Source organism: Manis pentadactyla, chromosome 7 (genome assembly GCF_030020395.1).
Source record: "Manis pentadactyla isolate mManPen7 chromosome 7, mManPen7.hap1, whole genome shotgun sequence".
NCBI classification, from domain to species: Eukaryota; Metazoa; Chordata; class Mammalia; order Pholidota; family Manidae; genus Manis; species Manis pentadactyla.
Genome location: NC_080025.1, coordinates 60,457,318 through 60,478,735, shown reverse-complemented (window position 1 = coordinate 60,478,735; position 21,418 = coordinate 60,457,318). Strand labels below are relative to the sequence as shown.

General features: G+C 37.9%; 2 protein-coding genes across 3 annotated transcripts in view; one reads left to right on the top strand and one right to left on the bottom strand.

Annotated features, from left to right (window-relative positions):
• The window catches only part of LRRC17 (leucine rich repeat containing 17), a 29,207-nt gene extending 11,798 nt beyond the window's left edge, over nucleotides 1-17,409 (top strand). The window contains exons 2-4 of one of the 2 annotated variants that reach the window (XM_036892438.2): nucleotides 4,308-5,117; nucleotides 12,748-12,903; nucleotides 16,665-17,409. In XM_036892438.2, coding sequence (XP_036748333.1) covers nucleotides 4,346-5,117; nucleotides 12,748-12,903; nucleotides 16,665-17,062 — 1,326 coding nt within the window. In that variant the 5' untranslated portion in view covers nucleotides 4,308-4,345 and the 3' untranslated portion in view covers nucleotides 17,063-17,409. Of the gene's footprint in view, nucleotides 1-4,235; nucleotides 5,118-12,747; nucleotides 12,904-16,664 lie in introns of both variants that reach the window. The other variant, XM_057504430.1, reaches the window with a different exon arrangement.
• The window catches only part of FBXL13 (F-box and leucine rich repeat protein 13), a 234,634-nt gene that overhangs the window by 131,766 nt on the left and 81,450 nt on the right, over nucleotides 1-21,418 (bottom strand). Inside the window, 2 exon segments of the mRNA XM_057504965.1 lie at nucleotides 1,808-1,861; nucleotides 2,132-2,144. Coding sequence (XP_057360948.1) covers nucleotides 1,808-1,861; nucleotides 2,132-2,144 — 67 coding nt within the window.

Sequence of the window (21,418 nt, the reverse complement as noted above, 5' to 3'; positions counted from 1 at the left end):
TTAACATATTTGGTACTAAAAATATTCACAAAAAGAATGAAATAGTATAGAAATTTGAAAGAAAGAATTACAATGAGGCTGGGGAGGCAGCAAGGAGGAGCCAGTTCCTGAAGTCTTTTCACTTGTACCAAGGGGCGAGAAGCCGGTGCTTAAGGAGGAGCACGGCGCTGTCGGGCTTTTCATTCTGTCTCCCCAGGGACTTGCTCCATTAGTTGCTTCCCGTGAGTCTCTACCAGCCTCTTAAACCTAAAACAGGTTTCGCTGCCTCTATTTTCCTTCTGCCACCGCCTTAAAGATAGAAAGGTCATTTTATACCTAATGCCTCATTTTCTCATCTCTTGTCTACTTCTCAATTCACTATAATTAGATTTCTGTCTGAATATTCCACCAAAACTGTCCCAGCAAAAGTCACCAATCTAATTCTCAAGTGCAGAAGTTGCTGCTCAGCCCTTTTCCAATCCGCTCACTTGGGTCACTACTCTCTGAAACTTTCACTCTCTTGTCTCTGTTTTCAACCCAGTACTTCTCTTAGTATTCTTTCTTAAGATTCTTTGCTATTTCTTCTCCTCTGCCTTCCCCTAAGAGTCAGCGTTCCGAAGGTTTAGTTAATCCTAAATCCTCTTCTCTTCTCCTACCTTCTCTCTCTCTCTCTCTCTCTCTCTCTCTCTCTCTCTCTCTCTAGGTTGATCTTACTCAGGTCTGTGATATTAGTTATGACTTATACATGAATGTCAACCGAAGATGGAATCTCAAATTCTATGCCATGTTGTCCATTACCTAGGAGGTATCTCCATATGATTTCATTCATTAAACAAACAATATGGAGTATTCGTTATGCCGAGATCTGGCTATGTGCTGTGACTATTACAAAAACTGAGACGCATCTCTTGCCCTTTGGGCCTCTTAGGCTGTTGGAGGAGGCAGAAACACTGTGATTAGGGCTACTTGTCATAGGAACCCAGACAAGCAGCAGTGAACCCAGCCCTGGGAGTCAGACATGTCTTGGTGAAAGAGGTGATGCCTAAGGTAAGCCAGAAAGCCTGACAAAGAGGAGGCAGCACCTGAGGACAAAGGGAAAGGACATACCAAGCAGAGAACACAGCCGAACCAAAGGCAAGACAGCAAGGAGAAGCTTGGCATATGCAGCAAAGCATAGCAGCATAAGGTTGCTGAAACTTACTGTGTGTGCAGCAGTCGGAGCAAGATGAGGCTGGAGAGGGAGGCAGAGGCAAGATGACAGAGGGTCTCCAGGTACAGTTACGCTGAAGAGCTTTGACTTTATCAAATAGCGTAGATGACAAGCCTGTGTATAAATGATGGAAAATGGGAATGAAATAGCCAGATCTGCTTTTTAGAAAGAGTATGATGTGCTCCCAGGGTAAAATATTGGAGGTAAAAAAGAAAGCCTGTAGACAGGGACCAGGAAGGAGTGGTTAGGGTTACATGTTCACTTCCATCTTTGACACAGCAGCTGATAGCCATGAAGCCCATTAACATGAGCCTGTTGTCTCTACTGAGACCTATCCACACATGGCCTTAAATATAAATATTGCTAATTTTTGTGTAGTTGTTGAATAGTTTTCACTTTTCAGAGGCTCCAACCTTGGGCAAATAGCTACAGGATTAATAACAGCATTATACAAATGGGATAAAATTTCTTGCCAGTGTTTAACATAGTTTGTTTCTTTCCACATTTTATCCTAAATAAGCACACAGGCATTTTGGCAAAAACCCCTGTGTACTAGCACTCCAAAGTAGCAAATCTGAATCTATATAAATAACAGCAAAATAGGCTTCTTATACTCACTGTTGAGTGTTGGGCAGTCAGAGACATTCAGCTCTTGCAAATTTCTACAGAGGCCTAAATCAAACAAGTTAAACATCACTAAACACCGTATTACAAGTGTTTAAACTTAAAGGTTTTTCACCCTGCACTCAATGAGATGCATTCATTAGAAAACAAACAGAAACCTTGGCAAGTAACTTATTCTAAGTATACGGTTTCTTTTCCCAGAAAACAGATTTCTTCTGGCTTTAAAATTAAAATATATACACATGTTAATTACTGCTTGAGGATTACAGAAGGGAAGGGAAAAGAGAAAACTACTACTTTGGGAAACACAGTATATACTTAAAGCTTTTAGCTAGGAAGGAAAAGAACCTTTTTTGTGGCATGACTTTTTTGTTCATTTTTTGATTTTTGTTTCCTTTTACCATTTTATTAAGAAAATTTCAGACAAAAAAAATTGAAATAATTGAAGAATTGTACAATGAAATTAGATTTTACAATCTATACTTTAGTGTATTTACTTTATCACATACCCTCCTGTATATCCATCTATCCTTCAATCCATCTTATTATTTATGCATTTTAAAGTAAATTGCAGACATCAGCACACTGCCCCCCAAATACTTCAGCATGCATAATAATTACAAAATATTTATGAGTTTTTTAGATTAGATTTACATACCATAGGCAGTGAGGTGTAGACAGAGAAGTGGAGGGTCCCAAAGGCCAAGTGCCTGGTTAACTCTGGAACCAGAGGCAACTACATAGCTTATGGCCTTGCAGGGAATGAATGTAGAAAGCTGGAGGGCAAAGTGTTACACAACCAGCACTCTGGGTCTAGACCAACAGTAAGGAAAACCCCAGGGCTGAAACAGGAAAGAAGCAGCTAGCGGAGGAGACACAAAACAATGACCCGGAGGAATGCTTGAGGGGCAATGGGAAGAGTGCAGAGGAGGAGGAAGGTATTCTAGGAGAGGGAAGCAGGAAGACTAGGTAAGGGGGTGATCCTGGTGTTACACTGTACACTGACCAGAAAGCACATCTGCCCATAGCCATGTAGCCCCACAATAATAACGGGAATAGTATTTGTCATAAATCCATATTAAATATTTCTTTCTCTGCGAAGAATGGACTATGTCCTGAGTAATAAATGCAACTGAAAACCACTTTCAGAATTTTAAAAATGAAAACAATTCTTTAAAACGTGCAGATCTTGGAAGTCATCAGTAATACCTGTTAAGGAAAGAAGTATAATACTACATTACATTGATACCAAATATTAATTTATTATACTTTACTATAAAAATAATACAATGTATTATATTGTTAATATATTAATATTAATTATATTAATACCAAAACAATATAATAACTAAGTTTGTTAGATTAATATTTTTATAGAATAGTTACTTGGGAGTAATTCATGAATTCAATAAGTATTTATCAAGAGCCTGCTATGTGCCAGAACCTCTCCAGGTGCTGGAAATACTACAGTGAACAAAATAGAAAAAAAAAACCCTGCCCTTATGGAGTTCACATACTGAATTCTCACATAGTTGGGAGAGACTGACAGTAAACAAAGGAGGTAAAAACATTTACTTGGCAGATGATGGTAAGTTCTATGGAGAAAAATAAAACAAGAAAGTGGATAGAGAGCAAGTGGGAAGAGGTGCCACTTTAAATAGAGCAGTCAGAGAAGGCTTTGCTGAGAAGGTGACATTAGAGTTAAGATGTGCAGATGACAAGAACAGTGCAAGTTACTCTGAGCACTCATCATGGTTGGCGATTGGGAGACAGAAAAAAAAAAGAGAAACATAGGAAGTAGGATAGCCATTGGAGTCCTATTCTTGTTTGCACATCTCAAGGCTGTAAGAAGAGCCCCTTTAATTTCTTGAATCCAATGTGATGATATACTACAGGTTTCAGCTTTCATAATGCTAAGCCCTAACACTATGGGGCACTTCTCCTGGACCAGACACTGTGACGTGTCTTGCACACATTAGCCCATTTCATCCTCCCAACGATACTGAGAGTTATCCTCAGGCCTGTTTTATTGATGCTGAGGATGAGGTTAAGTAACCAGCCTAAAGTCACACAGTTAAGCAGGTAGGAGTGCCTTGATTCAAACTCAGAGCACAGACAGACAGCCACTAAACCAGGCAAGAGGGAGGGTACAGGGCCTTTCACACCGGTCTGAACGTGCCTTTATTAACTTCAATGCCTTTGCTTGAAAGAAAAACTGCGGTGATCATTTTACAATATATACAAATATTGAATCATATGGTGTATACATGAAATGAGTATAATGTCATATGTTAACTATACCTCAATAAGAATATATACATATAAAGAAATGAATCAGTTTTCTTTTTTTAAAGCTGCTATTATCAATCAGTAACAGCACTCACAGTGGTCCTAAACTCTATTTTTTTCTCTTGCCACCTAGGGACTCCACTGTACCTCAGCTGTGTCTCACTGTTCCTGAATTTTATTAGTAGGAATACTTTCATTGTTCCAGCTGTCGCACGGAGTAATTGGGGCCAGCTGGCTGTCAGAATGCGTGTGGTTGCCGTGGTAATCCTTCTCTTCTTTTGCAAAGCTGCTGAGCTCCGCAAGACGAGCCCTGGGGGTGCGAGAAGCCTAGTGAGTCACCGCCCAGCGGGTGGGGGCCGGCGAGGCTCCAACCCAGTCAAACGCAATGCACCAGGCCTTGCCTGCGAAGTGTACACCTACCTTCGTGAGAAATACTTAGATTGTCAAGAAAGAAAACTGGTTTATGTGCTACCTGGCTGGCCTCAGGATTTGCTGCACATGCTGTTAGCCAGAAACAAGATCCGCATATTGAAGAACAACATGTTTTCCAAGTTTAAAAAGCTGAAAAGCCTGGATCTGCAACAGAATGAAATCTCCAAAATTGAGAGCGAGGCTTTCTTTGGTTTAAACAAACTTACCACTCTTTTGCTGCAGCACAATCAGGTCAAAGTCTTGACGGAGGAAGTGTTCATTTATACACCTATCCTGAACTACCTGCGTCTTTATGACAACCCCTGGCACTGTACTTGTGAGATAGAAACACTCATTTCAATGTTGCAGATTCCAAGGAACCGAAATTTGGGGAACTACGCCAAGTGCGAAAGTCCACAAGAACTAAAAAATAAAAAACTGCGGCAGATAAAATCTGAAGAGTTGTGTAATGAAGAAGAAAAGGAACAATTGGACCCGAAATCCCAAGTGTCAGGGAGACCCCCAGTCATCAAGCCTGAGGTGGACTCCTCCCTCTGCCACAACTATGTGTTTCCCATACAAACGCTGGACTGCAGAAGGAAAGGTTTGTAAATTTCATTTTCATAAAAATGCTCTTTGAATCTCATAACCCTCTCCACGCCCCACCAAACTGCCTTGGAATTTCTAGTGTCGCTTCCACCAGAAATCTTTCCCCAGCAACAATGGAATTTATCCCAAGCTCTTCTGGAGTCCAGACTTGGGCTGGTTGGTGATTTGGGGAACGGCACAGCAGGGTAAGAGATATGGTCGGGAATGACCATATCCTACTTATTTGGGTCCTACTTATTTGCCCATCAAAAGTGTCTGTAAGAAATTCCTTCAGTCTTAAATCTGGCGTAATGTAATTTATGTAGGTAAACCAGGGATTATGAAGTCAAGCACAGATGCTGTCTATAAAACCTGACCTATGCCAGTTGAAGTCAAAACATGATGTGCTTCTGTGGGGAAATGATAACCTCAAGGAAACTCACGTGGAACAGGACAGGGAGAGCACCGAGGGGGAGGCCAAGTGGCACGCACTGCTTGGGTACCACCAGTAGTTCTTAGAGTCTCAAGATTTTACTAAATGCTCACTAATCTCTGGTATCATAATTGTCCCCAAATTATCCAGAATAAAGCATAAAAATATTGAAAGAACTAAATTACAAGTATTAGAATTATGAGGATAAGGAAGTCTTCCAAGAATATTACCTACTTCCTAGTACTGGGTTAGTACCGGGCAGGATTTTGCATGTACAGGATAAATTCATGAAAGAAGAAAACAGATGAGAGATTTTAGTCATGCTCTTGACAGGTTGAGGAAGATGTTCTCAACATGTGGTCTGGAAACTGCTAATTGACCCTAGGATAACAAGCCATGTGACAGTGTTTCATTTCTGGTGTAGATTAATAATTTATTTATAATATTAAAGCTAGATACCAGTGAATCAGAGTCATATAGAGCACATGTCATTGCTACCACTTAGTTTGTAATGTTTTGCTTTGTTTTGTTTCTCCAAGAACAAAAGGGAAGGTTAAGAGGCTCCAAGTCCTTTCAAGGGAACCACAGGCAGGAATTTGTTGACACTCAAGAAGCAGGCAAACTGAGCCAAAAGAAAATGTGTTCATTTAAAATTGTACTCAAGCCCTGCCTTTCTCTCTCTGACTTAGGTCACACCATGGCCACATAGGATGGAAAGGTTTGCTTCCCTGTGATATGTATATAATTTGATGCCACAGTAGAGCAAGTACGGCATCCTAACCAGGGAGATGCCATTCTGGGATCTTCCAAATTTGAGAGAAAAGTCTCATTAATTGAGAACCTACTATGCTCCAGGTACTCCACAGGCATTCTGTCTACAAATTACAGGATGGTAGTACTGCCCCATTTACAGTTGGGGAAACCAAGGCTCAGGGCGGTTCAGTCACTTGGCCTCAGTCTCACAGGTAAGCAGCAAAGATTTGAACCTTGGTCTGCCTCAGTCTGCCATCTTCCTTAATCTGATCATGTTCAAACAAACAACTGCCTGGACAATAGAAGCATTAGAGAATTCCAGAAAAGTCCATCTATGTAGTTTCTCTGCAGCCAGATTGGGTGGAATTTCCCAGACTTCATTAAGGTGAGTACTTAGTGTTTCATGCTGACTAGGATTTCCTTTGTGATGCTTAGATCAAAAACTTGAGTTATATAAAAATTAATCCAAGTTGCTGACATTCTTGAATAAGTTGGACTTATTGTACCTCTCTCCCGGCATCAGAATACGTCTAGGAGATATGAATAAGGAAAGACCTTGCAGAGCTCTTCCCATACAGTAAAAATACTATTTTTTATTTCAAAACTTTGAAAGATGACTTTTCTGAATAAAAAGAATTAATAAAAAAAAAATTTATCCAAAGCTTCTACACTTGGGTTAGAAAAAGTACTGATATAGTTGCTGAGGTTCTACCCTCAAGGTCAAGAAAATTTGCATTTGCTTCATCAGGTGATAAAGAGGAAGTGGGCACTGTTATGTTCATTAATTATCTGAGAAAAAAAGCTACCAACACAAAATTGAAGACTTCTACAGCTAGACCACACTGTAACTCAAGAGATAACGTGTTACGAAACATCTCTTTTTTTTTTTTACTGCTTTTCTACTCTGGGACCATTCCCTCCCCAATAAGACTATTTCTGTCTTTGTCTTTTTTTCCATGTTATTTTTGTCTCTTTTTCTTTTGGCAAATGTCAAGTTATAAAAACAGAAATATGTTTTTTATTGCTTTCTTTCCTCAACTTACTGTGCTACCTAAGTACAACCCTCCAGATATGCTCTATAAATTCATTCCCCCTGCTTTCAAATACACATATTATTTACCAGAAAACAATATAAAGTTTCATGTCATACACACTTAGTATATATAATATTGGGTCATACATTAAAGGACAACTCAAATATCCAAATGTTAATGCCTACATACATCAGAGCCTATACTTTTCAGCTTATAAAATGAAACGCAGTTTTGTCTTTTAATGTAATCAATATAAATTGCTTTCTCTATGGTTGATATAAATCGGTTGATTCAGTTGATCATGTTGTTTATTTTGGTTTATTGTTGATTCCCATAAATTTAAAAGCAAAGGTCTTATTTTTTAAACTCTCTTTGGTACTGTCTGGCACAGACCCATAATGCTTTAGATTGATAATAATTGGGCTCTTTTTGCTCTTGCAAAGCAGTAATTTAAACCTTTAAGAATAAAAATATAGAGAAGTTAAAAATCATGGCTAGAAATCAAGTATGATGGTCTGAATTTAATCCACTGCAATGTTCCTTATTCCATTCTAACAAATACTAAAAATAAATATTCATCTCTAGCTGCCTACCAAAATGTAGTAATACTTTTTATGGTGCTCCACATATACATCCTATGTAAAATTTATAGAAGCCTAAAACATGACATCAAGAATGGAACTAGCAGTGATATTAATGAGTAAGAGCTGTCATCTAAATAAATGCTGTGTATGTCTGAGACATAGCAGTTAACATGCAGTATATAATTTGTTCCTCAAAAACCTTCAAAGAGTACTCTAATTATCCTCCTTTTATAGGTGAGGAAACTGAGGTATGAGAAGGTATGGTATTGCCCTTCTCAGGTCGCACAGGAAGTTCCCACGCCACTGACCAGCAGGCAGTATCATCTCTTCCCTCAAGATTCTGGGTACTTCTGTTAACCAAGAAAAACATTGTGAAAGCTTTCTAGGGGCTTCCTCCCCATAATGACCCCTGCTCTTAGACTCTGTACCACACACCATGTACATGATCACACACAGGGAATCTGAATACAGATTCTCCCAACTCGGGAGGTGTGCCTTTCCCGACTGACAGATGAGTCAAGGGGAGCATAGGGTCCTTAATGGTGCCAGCTTGATCACATAGACCTCTGAGATCACTATTTCTGTCTTAAACATCTGGTGACAAGAAAAAAGGAAAGAATAGCTTTATTCAGTGAGAGACAGGCACTTTGCCAACAAAAACTTAGCCTTTCAGAGGGAATAAATGTGAGATTAGTTGAAAGGCATGTTTATGTCTTATTGAGGTAAATAGTTTTGCCAAAAACACATATAAGTCAGAGTTCTAAAACTGCTTTTCCACTTCACGTTTACCATATAATTTACCATTTTTAAAGAATCATTTTATTTCTAAGTTTAGGGCTGGGGAGAAGTGTGCAGTTTAATTGCTCCCAGCTGCCTCTGAAGTTAGTTTCACCACTGTGTTTAAACAATAATTAATTATTTTTTATTTGCAAAAACAGGGCCATTGATGTCTGTTTACCTACTACCATCAGGCTTCATAGTAATTATAACATTGCTGACAACCAAGATAGCCTACTAAGTGGGAAATTACATGGAGAAAATTTGCCAATTTCCTCCTCAGAGGGTTTGGTTGGGGGAGGGACAAGGCTGGCCAGGGGTGACAATCAAGTAAATATGCATTTATTGTGGGTTTACCAAGAATTTCAGGTAACAGCAAATAACAACATGGTGCCTGGTGTAGAAATGGGGGCATTGAGCACATATGACTTCTGGCCTAGGGAAATTTATATTATCTTTACCAGAAACATAGTTTACATCAATATTCACAATTCTCTTTCAAGTTTAAGTAAAAGAACTGAAGAACTGTTTTGACTCATCAGGACAACAAATAAGATTTTTCCATGTTTTTCTAAGCCATACTAGTAGTAAAGGCTTTGGTTTGCATTTCCTGGTATTGCTTGTGGATACTATTTTTACCCAGGGCAGCTGCTGAAAATGCCAAAGTTGGTTCTGCAATTCATATTCTTTTTCCAGAATCCACAGGTCTGCCACCCTGCTAAAGCTGGGTTCCAGGGTGTTCTCATAAGCATTTTTTCTACCCATTTATTTGTGGGTAACCCACTTTGACTTGTCCTACGGTGGTTGCTTGGAAGGTCTCTGTCATCCATGCTCATGGCCAACCCCACAAATACGGGCTCAGCAAGCAAGTCCTGATAAACAAGCTGTTTTCCAGAATTTTGGAGATACTAATGCTGGTAGCAAGGAAGACCTACAGCCCTTAATGGTTTTATAGGTAGGGCCTTGGTGAGGAATTGAGCTTTTATTCATTGTGAGATGGGAAGTGATTGGAGGAGTCCACCATTGGGAGGATGGGAAGCCATATGGGGTTACAATATATGACTTATGTTTTGACAGGATCACATGGCCTTAGGACACTCTTGGGATAATCCAGACAAGAGGTAATGGTGGCTTGGACCACTGTGGTAGCAATGAAGTGAGAAGAGGTGGAATCCTGGGTATTTTGAAATAAAATGATTCTGCTTTTAAAAGCCTTATAAGAAGGAGCCACAGCCATTCTTAGTAATTATTACAAACACCAAATGTCAAATTATTTCTTCTGTCTATCCTCAATTGTCTCTATGGTTTTCAAGTATCATTAAGATTATCTCCTTATTTCCATGTAGTATTCAAAAGGGTAATAGCTCTTCAGCTAAGGTCTTGCTGATCCTAAAGGGAGGAGAATTACCTCACTGTTGCACTGTTATAATAAGTTCAAGTCTAAAATCTTTCACCTTCTAATATGTTGGCAGACACAATTCCAGGTCAAACAGAACAAAGTCATATCAGAAGACAGAAACAAGATCACCCCAAATTTTCAAAGCACTTTATTATAAGAGATCTCAGTATTCTTGAATCATTAAACTTAACATGTATTTAGTGGCTCTTATTATTTACAATGTGTTGGTCACCTATTGCTGCTTAATAAAATACCCCAAAACTTAGTGTCATGAAGCAACATACATTTATTATCTCACAGTTTCTGTGGCTTAGGAAACCCAACATTTAGCTGGGCCCAGGATCTGCTTCAGGAACTCTAACAAAGCTGCAGTCAAGGTGTTGACCAGGACTTGTGCCTGTGATCTCATCTGAAGGCTCAGCTGGGAAAGGATTCTAGTCCAAGCTCCTATGCGCTGTCAGCAGAATTCAGTTCCTCAAGGGCTCTTGGACTAAGGGCCTGAGTTCCTTGCTGGCTGTTGGCCAGAAGGCACCCTTAATTCCATGGCACATAGGCCTCTCCAACAGCAGCTTGTTTCATCAAAGCCAGCAAAGAATGTCTGCTGACAAGATGAAAGTCACAATTTCTTGTAACCTAATTATGGAAATAACATCCCATCACATTTGTTACATTCTATAGTTGGAAGCAAGTCGCTAGGTTCAGGCTATCCTCAAGGGGAAGAGTTTACACAGGGTGTAAATGTCAGTAGAAGGAATCATTGAGTACCATTTTAGAAGCCATCTGTCACATACCGATTATTTATTTGTGATACATTAGGCACTATTTTAAGCCTCCATCATGAAACTTCTATGGTAGAGAAGAGGCAAAAATGAAAATAATAAATTGTACACTGTGTTTAATGGTGATAATTACCATAGAGAAAAAGCAGGGAAATGCCATTTAAATACAGATCAGAAGGGTCTCAAGACCACCCCAATATGTCAACTCTACCCCAGTTGTTCCCCCACCCCTCCCTTCACCCTACATGCCAGGATTGAGGATTCAAGAGTAGATGGAACAGCATAAGGGAAGCAGAAGGGTATCAGGAACAGGCAGCAGAGCATAGCAGTTAGAAGCGTAGATTCTGGGGGTGGTGTGTCTATGTTTAAATCCTAGGAGTGTGACTATGGGCAACTCTTGCCTCAGTTTCCTCCTCTGTAAAATGAAGATAATAATGGTATTAGTCCATTGGGTTCTTGTCACTTAATATTTGTTAGAGTGCCTAGAACAATTCCTGCACATAGATACTAAGATCCCAGCAAGAAGAGAAAGCAAATTTAACAATAAGAAGGATACTAAAGAAGGAATTACCAAGACCATCCCATTAAAGACCAGGGATTCTGAGGTTAAAAGAGGGAAGAAATAAGCCTGAGTTTTTATGAAAGTAAATATACTATGGACTAAGGAATCATAAATACATGTTTTAAAAACATATTTGGGGTAAGTTGTAAGCAATTCAGTTATTTTGCTGATCCATAAGAGGCATTATGGATAAATAGATACTTTCATAAACTTATTTTACTACCCAATTCAATGAATTTATTCAGAAAGGCTTTGGGTCATGCTATTTCTTGGGTGCCAGTTAATCTGGACTTTTACTTATTGCTTCTAGTTTTCTTTTGTGGGAACACGTTTGTATCTCTTCACAGGTTTCACTAGCCCTCCTCAAAATTGAATAAAACCTCTTCAAAATATTTTGCAAAAGATTAAAAGAAAGTGCAAGTATTACACTAAAATATAAACACACTTTACGTTTTTTTTTTAAACCATGATTTAAAGACAAATATAAGTAGTAAAGATAAATTAGGTGAACCTTGATTTCCTTTTAACCTGTGAAAAACCACCTGGCTTTTCCTGTAGTAGCAGTATCAACAGAAGTCCGGTTACTGCAGTGCTCCGGGAAGGGTCAGGGAGTGGGGCTGTATAAGGCAAGTTACAAGGATTCAGGAAATAGGTGGGTGATGAGGAAGGAGGGGCAGCATGCCAGAACTACTAGCACTACTCTCTCGAATTTTAGCATCCAAGGAAAGAGGAAATAAATTAACAGGTTGAGGGTCGTCCAAGTCAAGAGCTTTTCATTTGTTTTTTAGTGGGGAGAGACCTGAGCTTATTTGTTAGCAGAAGGAACCTAAAGGGAGAGAGAAAATGAAGATGCAACAAAGAGGCATAAATTAATAGTGAAAACTCCCAGAGGAGTGGGAAGGAGATGGGAAGGGACACAAAGCGGTTTGATTTGTTCTACTTCATTCTACTTTCCTTTTTTTCAGAGCTTCCCGGGTGATTCTAACAGACAGGCAGGAGGGAGCCCCACGCCTTGCCTGATGCCTGAGCCAGCTGAGTTCACTGCCTGCTGCCCTCCTTTTGATTTCCTGCTGCCACCTCTAGAATTTCCTCCCAATAGCTCAGCAAGACATGACACCTGCTCCTCTAAGCATGATGCCCTTGTTTCACTGGGCATTGGTGGGAGTTCACACATCCTAAGGCTTGCTTATGCCAATGTTCTTTGGCTTAAGATATCCCTTTCCCCTTTATCTTTAGTGCTGATTCTTCAACCACTGGTATAAGAGTGACAGAGAAAATGGAGTGAGGAGAGAGCTTGATGACCTGAATATTATTTATTTTTCCAGAGTTGAAGAAAGTTCCAAACAACATCCCTCCAGATATTGTTAAACTTGACTTGTCATACAATAAAATCAACCAACTTCGACCCAAGGAGTTTGAAGATGTTCATGAGCTAAAAAAATTAAACCTCAGCAGCAATGGCATTGAATTCATAGATCCTGGTAAGTTCTACAGAATAGCCCTTTAAATGGGTGTTTGGTGTTTGTTTGTTTTTTATTATGGAAACATTTATAGTAAATATAATTTGGTTTTAAAAAACTGAATAACTAAAAGTGAATTTAAATTAAATATGATGCTTAAATTAGAATTTGTTTGGCACCCAGAAAAATATTTGTCAAAGTGTTGCTTTATGAAGTATATAATACTATATTGTGAAGCAACAGTTATTCAATTGGTCCAAATAAAAATGTCTTGTAGAATAGATTAAAAAATAAGAATTTATGGCTAGTGGTCAATAATATGCTAAACATATAATGATTTTTTAAAGGGAAATTCAGGTTTGGCATTGTCTTTGCTATTCCTTAAGCCCCAACTTAATTTAAAGTTAAGAGTTTAACAACTTATTTAAAGTAAATTAGAAACAATCTACTAAACACCAAGATCATAAAATAAGACAGAATGTGCTCAAACCACAGCCAGACATATTTTATCTAATCCTTGATCCAAATCAATTCTCTTTTCCATCTTTCAAGCTTCTCCATTTGCTAATAGGCAAAGCGTCGGCAAGAATGAGTGTGGTAAGTTCCAATTCCAGTGGATTTGAAAAAAAATGAGAATTACTGCAATATTGATCAGATTTGTAATGAGCATAACATATGTGCCTTCACAGCACTACTTCAATTTGAAAAGCACTACTACAAAAATGATTATCAATAGTATTAAAATGCAGTGTTAAATTTTATGCAGTGTTGATATCACACATATTTTGAGTACAATTATTACTTCTGCTTTTCTTAATGGCAATTTAATGCCATTTAGATCATGAGGATTTTAACATTAAAGAAGTGAAAATTGAGAATGACTGTTCTGGAATTATGAAAACATATTGTAGTATTAATAACATCTTTAAAAATATTCAGAAATCATAAAGAATTTCCTAAGGAAACAACAAAATGGTACGCTTATACCTTAACCTGTACAGATAGTATAAAAATTGGGAGTATCTTTAAACTGTGAGGACAAAAGCAATTTTCATTTCACAATAAGTAAAAATACTAGAGAGGCACTCTTCTCCCAAATGAAGCCATCATCATATTACTGTGCGGGTCACTCACTGGTAGCCAGGCTCCACAAAGCCAGGCCATGGGGTGAAGAATCTGGAGGTAGAGACCCTCACTTCTCCGTGAGAACCACAGAACCGCAGGGCAAGCATGCCAAGTTGCAAGTCCCTGGGCATGTGTCCTTCCAGATGCTGTCATCCAGAACCTTAGCTTACCAACTATCAAAGTGTCAAAGCAAACAAGTTTCAGAGCTATCTATAAAAGGGACCAAAATGTTAGTTATAACATGGCCTAAGTTAAATTTACTAAAGTGAATAATGGTGCAACAGTGTTTTAAGTGTAATAGAACTATATATAGTATGTATAGAAAACTAGAGAAAAATGAGAGAAGACAAGCAGAGATAGGTAATAGTGCAAACTGGTTTTATTTTACTTCTAGTGACATTTTTTCCCTTATCACTTGTGAATTTCCCATAATTGCCAGGACTCCTTTCCCATCCTTGGGATCTCCTGACCTTTTACTCTTGTTTACCCAGTGTGTTATTGCTGACACATGATGTGAGCTCTATTTAATCACCAGTAGTTATTCTACTTTGTTCAATTCATTCCCAGTATTTTCTACATGAACAAATATGTGTAGAGCACCTACCAAACGCCAGCTACTTTTCTTGGTATGTCTTCTAGAACAAAATAAAAGACCTTCTATACTAAAGGGCCTTTGAGAGGAAACACTGCCAAAGTAGACTTACTTAATGACTTTTACTGCTAAGATACAAATTAAATAGGATTCACCAGTTTTTTAAGGTGTGAATAACAATGTCATAGAATGTCAGACATTATTTCAGGTAAATGAAAGAAGGGACCCTATTAGAGGTCTTACCTCCTAATTTCTTTGTTAAGAAATGAAAGAAAACCAGCTTTCCCAAGTGCTTGAATACATATGGGTTAAGTAACAACTTATAGCACTTTCAAAATAAAATCTAGGAATGTTTACACAAGCTTTCTGTCTGAAGGGCTGACTTGCTTTAAGGAAAGTAAATTGTGAGATCACTGAATCACAGAATGTTAGAAAATAGAAAACAATGCAGTGTCTTCAGAACTATCATTACAACGGCTGGCATTTTACTCCTGCCCAGCCGCCTGCCTTTTCCCACCCCCATCCGCCAACCCTCACCCAGAAGCCATTGCTTTGCACCAAAACAGACAAAATCCTTTTTAGAGGAAATTATAAATTGTGTCTGAGAACAATGTTGTGAAAATAGTTAACTATATTGGTACGAGAGCACCTTTTCCAAATGCAAATAAGGAAGGACTCTGTATGTCCTGAGTATTTTAAAACAGTAATGAGCAAATGTCTGAAATACAAACAAAATATTTGAAATCCGGATTGACCTAAATTCTAGGGTATCTGGTCAGTCCACATCAACTGAAATAACAATAATCTAGGTTTAGATTTCTTTACTCCTGGTGGAAAAAAAGCTTTTTGTTGTCTTATTTTGTGTTATGTGATGTGTTTGATATTTATTTTAATTATCCACCCTCCAGTAGAATTAAATACATATGGATTCAAAGCTGATAGCTACCATAGCTCTGCAGAATAGAACCAGATGTTTTCCAAATGTTGATATAATATTTTTGTTTTTGGACTCTACAGGAATGTAGTTCCCTCCCCCTAAATTGGGAAAAGTCTTTTTTCTAGGCATTTTTAGAGTTTACTGATATCCCAGGGAGCTGCCAAATCATCACCAGACAGATTTTTCATTTTTTAATGCACTTATGTCATGTATCTGAAATATTTTCCTAATTCAAGCCTTTTCTTGTGGCATTTTTCCAGTGAACATAAAAAGTACACACGAGCCCAAAACACATTTTTTAAAAAGCTAACTTAAAACTGATTTTTCAAATAAAATATTATATTCTAGTCAGTTGAATCAAGGAAAAAGCTTTGAGTAAAAACATATTTCAGAGTTTCCCATTTGGACATACATACTGTTAGGGAAATATAATTAAAACAAAAATCTCCCAACAGAAGAAGAAATCCTCTCCAAAAAGGTAGTAGAGAAAGAAAAAACACTTTTATTACTGAATAAGCATTAAATCAGAATAAATGCATATCACAGGCAATCTGCTACGAAACTGCAAAGACAGAAAGAAATCTCAATTCTTTTATCTAGACAATAATACAACCCAATAAATACATTGGATATTTTAAAATAAATGATAGCTAGTCCTTAACTAAGTGGATTTTATAGCACAATTTGTCATGCAAAATTCATCCTAACTTTACCTGGTAATTGAGGTGACCAATTGTGTTAGCTAATCAGTTCTACACAGAGGAAAACAAACTTTTATCTTTATGACAAGAGGTAGTTTTGCAACTGGGAGCAAGCCTCCTACCCTCCCACAGAAACTAGGAGGTAGGGATGCATCACCCTTGATATTTACATTTCAAAGAGATGGCTCCCAGGTCCTTGACATTCTTGGCTCAAAATGAGGACACAAGACCTAGTTAGTCTTCTAAAGGATATGTATGCATTTCAAAGAGAGGAGAAAATACTTACAATGATGTTTTCTAAAGTAAATGCTCTGCAAAAGGAGGGGAGGGATATCTGTTTTTAATTTACATTTGTCCTAACAATACACCAGACAAGTTGCATTTAACCTGAATACTTGTTGCTTTAATAAATATTTTCTGTTTCTAGCTGCTTTTTTAGGGCTCACACATTTAGAAGAGTTAGATTTATCAAACAACAGTCTGCAAAACTTTGACTATGGAGTATTAGAAGACTTGTATTTTTTGAAACTCTTGTGGCTCAGAGATAACCCTTGGAGATGTGACTACAACATCCACTACCTCTACTACTGGCTAAAGCACCACTACAATGTGCACTATAACGGCCTGGAATGCAAAGTGCCTGAAGAATACAAAGGGTGGTTTGTGGGAAAATATGTTCGGAGTTATTATGAAGAATGCCCCAAAGACAAATTACCAGCATACCCTGAAACATTTGATCAGGATCTGGAAGATGATGAATGGGAAAAAATACATAGAGATCACACAGCAAAGAAACAAAGTGTAAGAATAACTATCGTGGGATAACTTAGAAGTTGTTCTGGTTGCAACTAGTTTTGTATTTTCTATACTGGTATCAGAAACCATATGTTTACATTTTGATTAACTGGGTGGGTTGCCTATTTATGCAGGATTATCGAGCTGTTTGCAGAATGGCCTTTGATGACTATTTCACACTAGTAAACTGCAGAAGTTGGGTCCTAACGATGGCATTAGAATTTCATAATGTCCTGTATAAATATTTTTACTGCTTTTGAAAATTAAAAAAAAAAAAATTTTTATATGCCCCTCAATAGCTGCTTGTAGATACCTAAAGATGATCAAAATGAAAAGATACAACTGCTTAGTAATAAAAATATCATTCTTTCCCTTTTGCCCCTGACCACTTTTTGTTTGTTTGTTTTCAGTAAGTCAGCTTATGCATTTAATAAATTTACATTCCTGGTACCTGTGCATTCCCAAATGCGGTCCTGGTAAACCCAAACTGTCAAATACTCTTCACTGATCCATACAAAAAATTGTCAAGTTAGACCTGAAGAACTGTCACAATCAATAAGAAGAGAATCTAAGAATTATATTGGAGACTAGTCAGAAGATGCAAACTCAGAAGCACTTAGTAGATAGTGTCAGCCATGAGCCCTGAAGAGGTAAAAACACTAGTGAATGTGGAAACAGCACTGATTTTTTAACAGAGTTCAGACTATGAAGCCACTTGTCAGTGGGAAGGGCCTGAGCCCTTCCTGCAAAGCTAATATATATATCAAGGAGCTTACAACAAAGGATGAAATTGGATCCAGGGTCAGGATTTAAGATGAAGCAGAAACAAAAAAGAGGAAATGATATAAGAAGCAAGAGAAGAGGTGATGCCCAAAGGAAGCCCCATGATTTGGGTTTGCAGGCTAAAATTTGCTCAACTAGAGAAACAGCCCACCAGAAAAAGAGGGAATACCTGGAGACTGACCCTATCAGTTTGTATTTCAATAGTTGGTTGTACTATTGGAAAAATAAAATGAAAATAAATATACACAAAAAGGAAAAATATATATATATGTATATATACACACACATATCCTTAGAAATACTCCTTTTCCCATTTTATACAGATTTCCTTTTCCCACTAAGTTGAATGAATCTTCATTTCTTATAACAAGATATTCGTACAAAGTTTAGCAACTGGTCTTATTTGATACTGCACAAATTCCCAGAGCATAGAAGATGGTGTATGACAAATAAGCATCTACGAGATACCAGACATTATGCTAAGAGTTTCACATATCCTATTTCTAATTTTCACAAGATCCCTGAGGCAGGTAATATCTGCCTTTTCTAGATAAGGAATCCAACACTTAGAGTTTAGTTAACTTGGAGAAAGCCACAGAGCTGGCAGGTGGCCAGCTAGAATTGAGGTGCACCTAAGCCCTTTCTGCTGTGCAGGCCTGCAGAGTGCTCTCCAAGTTACCCTTGGCCATGGCTGTCTCACATCAGAACTTCCAGAACTGGACCCTAAAAGAAAAATAGATGTCAGGAAGGTTAAGTCTTTTTCTTCAGAAACACCGGTGAAGGCAGTGGGTAGGAGAGAGTCATTGGTCCAAGACATTTAAATCTGTATTAATATGTACAGGAAACCAGGAGAATGAGAAGCTGGAAGAACTGCTGGAGAAAGTGGTTCAGGAAATGACTCTGGAGTGTGAGCTTCTAATCGCTCTGTCCATTTTACCAGTGGTTTGGATCAGGGTGGAGACTTCATCATACTGGTACTCAGTGCAAATCCTCACATTATTCACTATCAGGTATTAAAGGAAGCTGTAATGAAGTGTTACCAGAGAGATGTAATATATTCACCTATTGTTCATATCAGTCAGAGTAGAATATTAAAGACACAAGACTGAAACAGCTGTGCTTTGATGGTGGAGAAAGCCTGGATGGGATCAACAGAAGATGGAAGCATACAGTGGGGACAGGAGGGCTCTGAAAAGAAATGAGGAGATTAAATGTGATTTAGAGAAAGAGGCCTAAGTTACTGACTGGCTTAAATTTTGGAAGCTACGTAGGGATTTTATTGGTTGATTTTTATATCTAGTATTATCCCCACTATTTGGAAATAAAGCTCTGGAACATATTGCAACAGAAATTGATTCAGACCATCCAATAGTAACTCAGTTGGAGTTGCTAATATTAATATCTCCCAGGGTCAAAATTGAAGTGCATTTTTGGAAGCTTAATATTTGCCCTTTCTCTGTATCAGAGTTTATACTTTTTCAGGGAAGCATAGCTGATCAATGATGGGATAAACAATTAGGTAATTTGTCTTCTGCCAATTTCTTACTTGATAGTTTAATAACTTGCTAATGAACCTTCCTTCTGTTCAGTAGATGGTGAAGTTTAGGAGATAGAAAAAGTAAGTATATTTTATGGTAGTCAAAATATGACAGTTCTGAGATTTACACAGTTAAACATATATGTTTCAACATCACTTGGGTATTTGGACAAATAATCAAGTTTAAAAAAAACTTATGTCCTAAGATTCTCTAATTTTTCTGAAGTAAATAAGATTTACTAAAAGCTGAGGTCTCCTGAGTGCTATGCCTGAGTCAGCTCTAACCCACTGCTTATTTGGGAAAGATATTTAACATTAAACAGTTCAGATTTTTCGTTTTCCAACTATTCCCTCCTCTGGAGCTTATACCCTGGGTCAATTAACCTCCATTTCTGAGAAATCTGAACAAGTCTGCTCTGGCAAAGGGAGCAATTCAGTAATGAGAATTTACTTGCCTAAATTCTATGAGATGTCAAGGTTCCTTTCTATAGGAGGTGGAGTTTTGGTGAGGGGGAGACATAATATGTGACTAAAAACCAGTATCAGTGCTAGAATGAGTAATAACATGAATGTGGGAGCAAACTGGCAAATTCATAAATTCTTAAAATTTTTCAATATTTCAAATATTGTACCATATGAATTCTACAAACATAAACATCTTGCCAATTGTTAAGTGGTTGGAGAGAAACTGCAGTCAAGGGGGGCTTTTCATCCCCAATATTCCTGTTTTACTCAGACTCAACAGTGCACTTTATTGAGCTAAAAATCACTTGTGTACCCTTGCCTAGTGTTTGCTCAAGTGTCTTAAACTCTGCATGTACGCTGCACACTTAACTGTCACAATGTTATAATAAGCATTTCCCTCCCTGCCCTTGTCTGCCTTTTAAACATTTTAAGGTAACATTTTAAAGTTAATTTTCTTCTGAAGTTTTTTTTTTTTTTTAAATAATTATTTTTTATTGAAGGGTAGTTGACGCACAGTATTACATTACATTAGTTTCAAGTGTACAACACAGTGGTAGAACATTTATATACATAATTCTAGGTTCCAGCTATCACCCTACCAAGCTGTTACAATATCTTGACTATATTCCTTATGCTATACATTACATCCCGGTTACTTATTTATTTTACCATTGGAAGTCTGTCTTTTTTTTTTTTTTTTTTGTGAGGGCATCTCTCATATTTATTGATCAAATGGTTGTTAATGACAATAAAATTCTGTATAGGGGAGTCAGTGCTCAATGCACAATCATTAATCCACCCCAAGCCTAATTTTCGTCAGTCTCCAATCTTCTGAGGCATAACAAACAAGTTCTTACACGTAGAACAAATTCTTACATAATGAATAAGTTACATAGTGAACAGTACAAGGGCAGTCATCACAGAAACTTTCGGTTTTGCTCATGCATTATGAACTCTAAACAGTCAGTTCAAATATGAATACTCATTTGGTTTTTATACTTGATTTATATGTGGATACCACATTTCTCTCTTTATTATTATTATTTTTAATAAAATGCTGAAGTGGTAGGTAGATACAAGATAAAGGTAGAAAACATAGTTTAGTGTTGTAAGAGAGCAAATGTACATGATCAGGTGTGTGCCTGTAGACTATGTGTTAATCCAAGCTAGACCAGGGCAATAAAACATCCACATATGCAGAAGATTTCTCTCAGAACAGGGGGGGTGAGGTTCTAAGCCTCACCTCTGTTGATCCCCAATTTCTCACCTGATGGCCCCCCTGCGACTGTGCCTGTCTTAGGTTGTTCCTCCCTTGAGGAATCTTACCCGTCTCTGGCTAACCAGTCATCTTCCGGGGCCATACAGGGAAATGTGAAGTTGGTAAGTGAGAGGGAAGCCTTATTGTTTGAAAAGGTTAGCTTTTTACTTCTTTGCATATTTATGCCCTGTGGCTTCTATGCCCAGCATTTGTCTTGAGGTATCTTTACGACTTGGAGGAGTTATGATACTCGGTAAATTTGATATGAGGCACGAATTCTATTTAAGGGTTGTAATTAGGAAGGAAGAAGAAAAGCTATAGAAGTAGCAGGCGGAAGAAAACA